Source organism: Theobroma cacao, chromosome 4, assembly GCF_000208745.1.
Source record: "Theobroma cacao cultivar B97-61/B2 chromosome 4, Criollo_cocoa_genome_V2, whole genome shotgun sequence".
In the NCBI taxonomy this organism is placed as follows: domain Eukaryota; kingdom Viridiplantae; phylum Streptophyta; class Magnoliopsida; order Malvales; family Malvaceae; genus Theobroma; species Theobroma cacao.
The window spans coordinates 18,901,402-18,911,861 of record NC_030853.1 but is presented as its reverse complement, the minus strand read 5'-3'; the positions used below and the strand labels follow the sequence as shown (position 1 = coordinate 18,911,861).

The following is a 10,460-nucleotide window of genomic DNA, read 5'->3' as shown; positions in this document are numbered from 1 at the left end:
AGTTGCAATTAAGCCTAGGCTGTGACCCTGTTGTGCAAGGCAGAGAGAGGAAGTGGAACTTTTCTGCGTAGAAAAATGAAGAAAAATCGAGAGTATGAAAAAGAATTACAAGAACAAATATGAAGCAAAAAGAATATCATGAAGAAAGAAGAAAGAGAGGAAAGGAGTTACATGCAAGAAGTTGCCAGGGCTTTGCCAAGTGGCTATGGAACAAATGCAGCTGTCACTTCCTGCCTAAATTCTTCTACCTATATCCACATAAATCAACAAGTCAATATTTAATTCAATTGATCAAAAATATTTATTTAGATTATAAAGTGATCAGTGATAAATTTTATCAATATATATTAATTTAAAGTAATTCAAAACGTGGAAGGCTTTACTTTGCCTCTGAGTGGTAAGATTGGGCCGTTTGGCTCATTTTGCCTTCTTGTGGGCAAGGTGGAATTGGGCTTGTTCTAGCCCTCCAAACCGCTAACCAATCATCTCTATACTGAAAAAACTGGATAACTAAGCTAGTACCAACGGTCAAAAATCCCGCCAAAGCATGGTAGTAACTAAAAATTTTGCATGGCACTTAAAATCTCTTACTTTCACTTCCCAAAACTTCTTTTTTCTTATTCCTCATCAGGAAAACATTTCTTCCAATCTCTATCTGTTTCTCTAACGAAAAACCAACCAATAACGAGAAAGAAGAAAACATTTTCCCACATTTTCCAAGAATGTTCGAACCAAACATCCTTAAACCCAGGCAAACAAGCCCATTGTCAAATGATAATATCTGGGTTTATCCCAACAATCTTTGTTGCCAATTGTTTGATCCAATTGTACATAAAATGTGGGAATTTGGGGTACGCTAATAAAGTGTTTGATAGAATGTCTCAGCGAGACATTGTGTCGTGGAATGCGTTGGTTTTTGGATACGCTAGTAATGGGATGATGGGGATTGCGAAGAGCTATTTTGATGAAATGCCTGAAAAGGATGTTGTTTCGTGGAATTCGTTGATTTCAGGGTACCTGAAGAATGGTGAGGGTTTGAAGGCTATTAAGGTTTTTGTGTTAATGGGGAGCGTGGGAGTTCAGTTTGATTGGACGAGTTTTGCTGTTGTTTTGAAAGCTTGTGCTCTTTTGGAAGAGTTTTATGTGGGGGTACAAGTTCATGGTATCGCTGTTAAAATTGGTTTTGATAAAGATGTGGTTACAGGTAGCGCTTTAGTGGATATGTATGGAAAATGTAGGAGGTTAGATGATTCAATTAGGTTCTTTTATCAAATGCCTGAGAAGAATTGGGTTTCTTGGAGTGCTGCGATCTCAGGTTGTGTTCAAAATGATAAGTTTGTTAAGAGTGTGGACTTGTTCAAGGAAATGCAAAGGGAAGGAATTGAGGTTAATCAATCTGCTTATGCTAGTGTTTTCAGGTCATGTGCGGGGTTGTCTGCATTTAGGTTAGGAAGACAGTTCCATGGTCATGCCTTGAAGAGTAATTTTGGATTGGATTTGATTGTAGGAACAGCAATTCTGGATATGTATGCAAAATGTGGTAGTATGACTGATGCTCAAAAGTTATTTAACTTGTTTCCAATTCGCAATTTGCAATCTTTTAATGCCATTATTACTGGTTATGCCCGATGTGATCAGGGCTTTCAAGCTTTGCATTTATTGCAAATTCTGCTCAAGTCTGATCTTGGTTTTGATCAAATAAGTTTGTCTGGAGCATTTAGTGCTTGTGCAGTAATTAAAGGGTCTTTGGAGGGCGTTCAAGTGCATGCCTTAGCAGTCAAAAGTAATTTTGAGTCAAATATTTGTGTGGCCAACGCAATTCTTGACATGTACGGTAAATGTGGAGCTTTAGCTGAAGCATGTCGTGTTTTTCATGAAATGGACAGAAGGGATGCTATTTCTTGGAATGCAATTATTGCAGCGCATGAACAGAATGGAAATGAAGAAGAAACACTCTCTCATTTTGTTTCCATGCTACATTCTGGGATGGAGCCCGATGAGTTCACTTATGGCAGTGTCTTAAAAGCTTGTTCTGGTCAGCAAACCTTGAATTATGGCATGGAGATCCATAATAGAATCATCAAATCTGGAATGGGGTTGCATTCATTTGTAGGAAGTGCTCTTGTTGATATGTACTCCAAGTGTGGGATGATGGAAGAGGCCGAAAAGATCCATCACAGAATAGAGCAACAGACGATGGTTTGTTGGAATGCAATCATTTCTGGATTTTCACTGCAAAAAGAAAGTGAAGAAGCTCAGAATTTTTTTTCTCGAATGTTGGAGATGGGTGTAAAGCCAGATCACTTCACTTACGCAACAGTAATTGATACCTGTGCTAATTTGGCTACCGTTGGGCTTGGTAAACAAATTCATGCTCAAATTATCAAGCTAGAATTGCAGTCAGATGTGTACATATGCAGCACCCTTGTCGATATGTACTCAAAATGTGGAAACATGCATGATTCCAAGCTAATGTTTGAGAAAGCAACTGATCGGGATTTTGTAACTTGGAATGCCATGATTTGTGGGTATGCCCAGCATGGTCTCGGAGAAGAAGCCCTTAAAGTTTTTGAGGATATGATACTTGAGAATGTAACGCCAAACCACGCAACATTTGTTTCAGTCCTTCGAGCATGTGCACATATAGGGCTGGTAGAAAAGGGATTGCATTTTTTTGGCTTGATGTCAAGTGACTATGGTTTAGCTCCTCACTTGGAGCACTATTCCTGTATGGTGGATATAATGGGCAGGGCAGGCCAAGTTAGTGAGGCATTAAAGCTCATAAACGATATGCCCTTTGAACCAGATGATGTTATTTGGAGAACTCTGCTTAGCATTTGCAAGATCCATAGGAATGTAGAGGTGGCAGAAAAAGTGGCCAATTCTCTTTTGCAATTGGACCCGCAAGATTCTTCGGCTTATATTCTTCTATCGAATATATATGCTGATGCCGGAATGTGGGACAAGGTTTCAGATATGAGGAAGATAATGAGGTATAATAAGCTGAAGAAGGAACCTGGGTGTAGCTGGATTGAAGTAAAAGATGAGGTTCATGCATTCCTTGTTGGGGACAAGGCTCATCCAAGATGCAAAGAGATATATGAGAAGCTTGGTATATTAGTTGATGAGATGAGATGCTACGTTGCTGATATAGATTTTTTCCTCGAAGAAGAGGCAAACCAACTAAAGGAGCAAGAAGAGCTAAAAATCAGCTTGTGTAACTTGTAATTTTAATAAATGCCAGAGAGGCACAGGGGAAGAATTTAGCTTTAAATGAGTATTGGTTATTCCACCAACTTAAAGATTGTATAGCTTCTTACCATGCAAGTGTATACCATCTGAAGTTTGGGAGTTTTGAAGACTGCCATAGCAAGAGGAAGAAATGGCAAAAATTGAATAATCAATTCATTCTGGTGGTATGTTATTAAGTTGGATGAAAATATTGCCTTCAGAGATATTGGCCTCCTCTGACACAGCTGCCTGCAAATATACTGTAGTGCTGAAAGATTTACTATTGCAAGACCAACTGGGTAAACGCTGGCTACCAAAAACCTACATCAAGCTCACACCAAAGTTCATCTGCCACTAGCATTTCATAGGTGATATTTCATCTTAGTAATATGCTTTATAAGCTGATATACATAGAAACAATGATCAAAAAAGTATTAAGGTTCAAGTTTTAAAGAATGAGAAAAGAGATTACAACTGCAAATGAATTTACCATGATTACCAAGTTCAAATTAAGGTCAAGAAGAATCCTTCAATCTACAGATCAGGACAATATTGCAATTAGATCTACAACATGAGTAATTTTCCAGGAAGTTAACATAGCTGTTGCCTATGTTAACAGAGCTGGTTGTCTTATAAGTCATAAAAAACTAGACTCTACCACTGCAGCAAAAATTCGTATGTATTCAAAGGTCTTCATGGAATTAGCTTTCCCATAGTATCACTCACCCAAAAATTGAATTTCATGATCATGCATATTCTGCAAAAAGATCCAAGGAAAATTTTAGAGGAAAAGATTTGAGAATTCATACCATTTTAGCAAGGTAGAGTTCACATTCCTGATTTCCAACAGATTTGCTATATAGGAAAGAAAATGCACAGAAACCAAGTCAAGATCAAATGATAGATAGGAAGAATGCTTACGTCATCATTAAAAGGGGCATTCCTGGTTCTGGGAAAAATAAACGGCCGCTGAAATTAACAGGATGAGCAATGCCAAGGAAACATGCTTGAAGTTGAGCAATCTTGCATCTGTTCTCCTCACGTTCTCAAACTCAGATGTGGCATCTGTAGGTTTCACTTCAGATTCACCAACAGATTCAGTAGTCTTGTCCAGCTGTGAATAGCAAATCACACCAACAGTATTAGAAATTTACAACAATGTTTCCTTGCTAGCAATCGTCCAAATTCGAAATCTCTGGAAAACACAGTACAAGTGAGGGAAAAAAATGGAAAGGAAACATTAAAAAAAAAGAAAAGGTATATGTTGATGCAGGACCACCACCTAAGGATTTTAGACAAACCTAACTATGGTAAAAGTTTTAGAAAAATAGGACTTTATCTAATTTTAGGTGGTCTTCACACAATGGTTTTAGATAACTCATACAAATTTGTTATTTGGAGTGAAGACTATAGTCAATCAGTTTCTGGATTATAAAGATTGAAGTGAGACCATAGTCAATCAGTTTTTGGATTATTAAGAATCAAATATAGACTTGAGTTTTTCGCTGTTTTTCTAGCTTTCTTCTAGTCCCTGTCTCTTTTCCTCTCTTTTTCTATTTTCTATTTCTTTACCATTTGGTGCATTTAAGATATCATTTATCCTTCGCAGCCATAATTTTGACTCCTTGACAAGGAACCTAATATAATCTACAATAGATGAGATTCAAAAACAGAAAATACAAGGTGCTACAAGATTAGATATCAATGTAAGAAAACCCCTTCAAATGTAAAAGATTATTGTACTTTTTCATCCCAATTCTGCAAAAGGGTTTTAACAAAATAAAATAAAAGAAAAACAAAAAAACCACAGGGCTAGTCAAATTGCAATACCAATTAAGAGTTCAGACTAAATGTAGCAAGAAGGTGGAGCAAGCAGGAAAGACTGTCAAGTTTATGACAACTGGTGCAAAAGAATATATGAACATAAGAGCATACATATACAAAATGCACGTATCCTAGCAGATAGCAAGGGAAATCCAGGGTAAACTGCTAAAGATACCATAGTCTAAATCAATGGAGAAATTATTTTGTGTCTCCAAATATAACCTTAAGATGTCATGACTTGCAATTATCAACAGGATCAAAGATGACAAAGAGAGATTAAGAAGCGGAGTGCCTATCAGTAAATTAACTCATCTTACACATGCTATCCCTGCTTTCAAGAAACGTTAAATTTCATTTACAGTTCCTTTATTCCATCAGTCTGGGATACTGAAACCATCATTATTACCATTCATGGACAAATTTATTTCTCCAAGAGTCCAATGGCCACCAGACAATACAGTACATGGAAAAACCTCATAAGCCACCCAATACACATGGAATCTAGCAATTTTAACCAGGACAACTGTCGGGCAAAGCAAACTGCAAGAGTAGGTAACAGCTCACTGTGCAACCAGCCAATCAAATAGCAATACCTCCAGATAACACAGCCTTATGCCAGTCCTTTATTAACATATTCTTCAACTATATACAGTTCTTCTAAAATATAGTTGATTAAGAAGGCAGCTAGATGGCCATAAACTCAAATAACCTAACAACAGAAGACATATTTTGAAACATTATGTCGGAACAAAGTAACTTAGCCATCCAGATAAGTATTTTATAGCATGAAGCATAAAATCACCATCTATTCATGGGGAAGACATGTAAAACAAATGAAAAAGTTACGTCAATTACTAGAAATGCAACTCTATTTACTAACAAGAGAAATAAATTAGGAAAAACCTACCTCAGAACCATCAGCTGACAACTTGGTTATTTCTTCGTTTGCAGAAGCAGTACTAGAGTCTTGCTTTGAAAACAAAAATTCCTTGACATTTCCCCTATTCTCATGGCTCCCAATAATAGATGGATCCTTGTCTGTCTGCTTCAACTTCACTACCAAAATTTTATTTTCCAGAGCTAGTGCAGATATCTGCTTAACAATATAGATTAGTTAGAAGCAGTGCTGATATAAATAAAAGTTGTCAGAAACCCATTCTATCTTCAGCAAAACATGTTTAAATCTTTACTTGGTACTAAAAACTACCAAAGTAAAATATGGTTATAAAGGACACTTAAACTGCCATTATATACCCTAAACTAAAGTTAACAGCAGGAAAGCCTGTGCTAATTAGTGTTAATGCAATTACAGGAACATATGAATTGCGTCTTAGATTATTCAAAGAAGGGAAAATGCACATTGGTGAAATGCTTATTCACATTTCAGTTTCAATCCTTCAAAAGGTTAAACAATTTTCAAGAATTTTTAATTCAATTTTTGAACAACTTCCACATGCTTATGATATCACATTGGGCCAATTGACAAGGTTTCATCAAAGTTTATGTAGAATAACCGAAAAAACTATTGAGTCTTTATTGTGTTGATTAAGGTGAACCAGTTAGATAGTTATCAAAACTCTTTGACAAAGGAATGAGTCATTTTCAATCTTCATATAAGCCCATATTTTTATTCATTATAATTTTCAACTTGCTTTTCGTTTTAATCTAATACAAAACCTCATAAAAGGTGGAAAGTACCGTATAGATGTAATCAATGGAATGGCAAACAGAGGGCATGTTTCAGTTACAAATCCATATTGAGAATGAAAACTGACAATGATAAATCACAGGTAAAGGAAGCCATACCTGCTGGTGAAGGCGCTCTCTTTCCACAGCTAGTTGCATGAGCAAATTTGCTATCAGTTTGGTACGAATGCCAATGTCCTTCGCAGTTGCCATTTTCATTTCCTCAGCTTGATTTAAAGATGCCTCCAAGCAATCTAGTCTACCCCTCAAAAAGCTCAGTTCTTCACTTAGCTCTGCATTAGTCTCAGATAATATGATACACTTATCTTCTGCACTATCAGCTCGATTATCCGCTTTTGAAAGCTTCAATTTTAGACCCTCAATTAAATTTTCCATATCTCCAATTGTAGTATACAACATATTTTGCTTCTCCTGACTAGCTTCAGCAGAAGCCACAGCATTTAATAACCCAATCTCAGATTCCTTCAATTGTCTCTCAAGTGCTTCAACCTTTTCAGAAGTTATATCATGGCTTTTAAGAAGACCCAGCTCTTCATTAAGTTCCATGTTCATCTCACCTAATAATTTGCATTTGGCTTCAGCATTATCTGCTCTATCTTCTGCTTTAGATAATTTATCTTTCAAATCGTCAATAACATTTTCTAATTCATTGATCTCAGAACGTAAAACATCACACTGTTCACGACTTTTATCAGCAGAGGCTTTTGCATTTAACAAGTTAAACTCAGATTCTTTATGTTGCTTCTCTAATAAATCTACTTTCTCACGCAAAGTGAATGCCTCAGAATCGGCAAGAATGAACTTATTTTCAGTTTCCGCCAACTTTGCTTTTAGGTTGTCTGTCTGTGCTAGAAGGAAGTCATTGACTCTGGTTCCACCACTTTCAAGCTTCTGCAATGCACTCTCTTTGGCTTCCAACTTCTCTTCAGAATCTTCAAGCTTCAACCTTAGCTCAGTTTCTCGATGAGTTGAACTATTCAAATTAAACTGGACAATTTGAAGTCGACCCAGTAGCTCTTTTGAGATCCCCATCAACACTGCCGCTGCATTATCTGCTTCAAACAACCTTTCACTAACATCCACTGCCTCTTCCTCAAGGCAGATCATCCCTTGTTCTAAAGAAAGTAGCCTTGGTTTCATCTCCTCCTCCATTTGCCTTGATTCTGCTAACTTCTTTTCCAAATCAATTTCCCTAGCCAAAGATTTCTCTAGCATCCTCAAAATATGCCTTTGCTGTTCAATAGTTTGCATTTTTATCTTTGCATTATTATTAGACGATTGATCAGCTTCTGAGACATTCACACCTTTTTCATCATTCCCTGCTAATATGCATGCATTAGAAGAAGACATATAAGTAAAATTTTTTTTTATTTATTCCTTATCTTTTAGCCTAAATCAGGAAAAAAAAAAGATTCATAAAAAAAATTTACTTTATTTTGGGCAGGTTTAACAAGAACCAGCAAATTTGGCTAGACAATATATGAAATTGCTCTAAAAGCATTCAGTTACCACATAAAGACAACTATAAGTCATAGTATCAAAAACATTTTCACTACTCATTTACATTGGTATATTGGACATGCAAGTGCAGAAACAAACACATCTAATCCATGCTATAAACTTGTAAAGCAACTGCCAATCCTTTATTCTTCAATTACATAGAAGCCCAAAACATAAAAACAAAACACAATTAGTAAGAGGTCTGTAGCTTACAATTTTCATTTCCAAAAAGACATGACAGAATCCTTTGGAAATCAGCAGATTGCATCTTTATTTCGGAGACTTGATCTTGTGACTGCTGTAATGATTCTTCATAACCATGCAACTTGTCCTCCATTTTGAAGAAAGTTTCTCCCAAGTACTTAAATGAAGATATTGTCTCAAGCGCACCAACAATATCAGTTTCAATACTCTCCATAAACTTATCCAGTTCTCTAGCCTCTGAATCTAATATCCCAGATAAGAGATCAAATTCCAGAGCCTTCTCAACCAAATCTACTAGCATAAAATTTTTCTCTGACATAAACGATTCAAAGTCAGTTTCTCTAGTAGCCACATGCATTGTAAGTATACTTAAGTTAACCAATTTCTCTGAAGAACATGCTAAATCTAATTCTAATCTTGTTAGAATCTCGCTAGCCCAAAATAATTCTCCGTTCACCTCCCCACCAGATGAAATCCCATCAAGTATGTCAGCTCTATTTGATCCTGCCTCCGGTTCCATACTATTGAAGTCATCACCAGATACACCTTCTTCATGAATGACATCAGCATCCATTTGAATGGTGTGTCAGCTGCTCTAACTCAAAAAAAAAAAATCAGTAAGTAATATAAAAAATTTGGTTAGAGCAAGTCATGAGAGAGAAGTAAACTAGGGTCTGTATTACATCATATCATGAGATGATTTCATTCCATTTTCAAAGCTCATAATTGAATTCTAGGATTAACCCAAAGCAGTCCATTTTGTCTCTCAAGTTTTTCATGCACATATGTGCAGTCTATTTAGTGCGCTATTTACAATTTCACATAATTTTATCACATAACAACTCTATGGATACACAACTCTTCACCAAGGCACTTAAGTACCATACATATTTATCCTCAAGATATAATTCTTTCCAACCGAGATCTTCGTTTTAAGATTTCTTTTGTTTTCACTTAATTGCAGCCAGTGAAAAAATTGAATATAAGAAATGAATAAATTAAAGGTATTTCTCAAAAAAAAAAACTCTTAAACCGTGATCAATTTACCTCCAAGCAAATTCATTTTCCAATAAATCAAACCAATTTCTCTCATAATCTATAATTATCATGACTAAGCCAAAAAGAACAAAAGCCCACCTCCAGATTTTCCATATATTAATCAAAAAACGACTCGTTTAAGAACTGGGTCAAAAACCTAAAATACCCATCTCACATATTCAAACAATCTTCAAAAAATAAGAAAAGAAAGGGGAAAAAATGTTATTTTCTGTTAGTTTCTCAAGAAACCCAAGTCAAGTAAGGCAGAGAAATGGGAAATATTAATACCTTACGGCGAGTTGCAGGGTGTTGAGCCTTGATAGAGTTGTAGAGAAAAAACAAGAAGAAGAAAGAAACGAAAAGAAGATTTGTGCCGAATAACACTGAGATTAATAAGAATTAAGAAAGAAAAGAGGTTAAACTTTAATATTTTCAACAATAAAGTAAGTGAGTGAGTGACACATGTTAACGTTAGCTCTGCTCTGCTCTTGCATGATACGAGGAATGTGTTGCTATGTGTCACCGCAATGGACATGTTTGGATTCGGGTTCGGTTTCAGGTTTGTTCTGTTTAGGCTGAAAAACGGTTTTTTTTTTTATTTACATGTAATGAAAATCAATCGATTTATAAAAAAATATTTAAATATTTAATTTAATAATTGGTGCATAATTTTTTATTAAAAAATTAGTTAAAATTTTTCTTCTCAAAATAAAAAAATAAATATATCAAAACAATTTTTATATATATAAATATAAAAATGTCTAACAAGAGAGAATGGATTCAAATATTAGATCTTAATTTCCTCAAAAGTATAACAATTTAGACCATTAATTTAGAAAAATTGAGAAGACACTAGTATCAAGATTTGGAGAAATATTGTCAAAATTAATTTTTATAATGCATTTTCAATCATTATAATTTAAATTAAATTATATAAATCACAATTGTAAAGTGAT

The 10,460-nt window shown here is 35.4% G+C and overlaps 2 protein-coding genes across 4 annotated transcripts; one reads left to right on the top strand and one right to left on the bottom strand.

Annotated features, from left to right (window-relative positions):
- Positions 506–3,566, top strand: LOC18601805 (pentatricopeptide repeat-containing protein At3g02330). The gene has a single exon (XM_018120130.1). It carries the CDS (start codon positions 571–573, stop codon positions 3,226–3,228), a length of 2,658 nt encoding a protein of 885 aa, XP_017975619.1. The 5' UTR covers positions 506–570; the 3' UTR covers positions 3,229–3,566.
- LOC18601803 (WPP domain-interacting tail-anchored protein 1) lies at positions 3,654–10,030 on the bottom strand. 3 transcript variants are annotated; one of them, XM_018120131.1, is made up of 6 exons: positions 9,793–10,030; positions 8,476–9,061; positions 6,862–8,084; positions 5,963–6,148; positions 4,153–4,345; positions 3,654–3,988 (listed from the first exon to the last, which is right to left on the bottom strand). In XM_018120131.1, exons 2-5 carry the CDS (start codon positions 9,038–9,040, stop codon positions 4,160–4,162), a joined length of 2,160 nt encoding a protein of 719 aa, XP_017975620.1. In that variant the 5' UTR covers positions 9,041–9,061; positions 9,793–10,030; the 3' UTR covers positions 3,654–3,988; positions 4,153–4,159. The 3 variants fall into 3 exon arrangements, with proteins under 3 accessions (XP_017975620.1, XP_007032933.1, XP_007032932.1); XM_007032871.2 differs by having other exon boundaries at positions 6,862–8,081; positions 8,476–9,056; XM_007032870.2 differs by having other exon boundaries at positions 8,476–9,056; positions 9,793–10,029.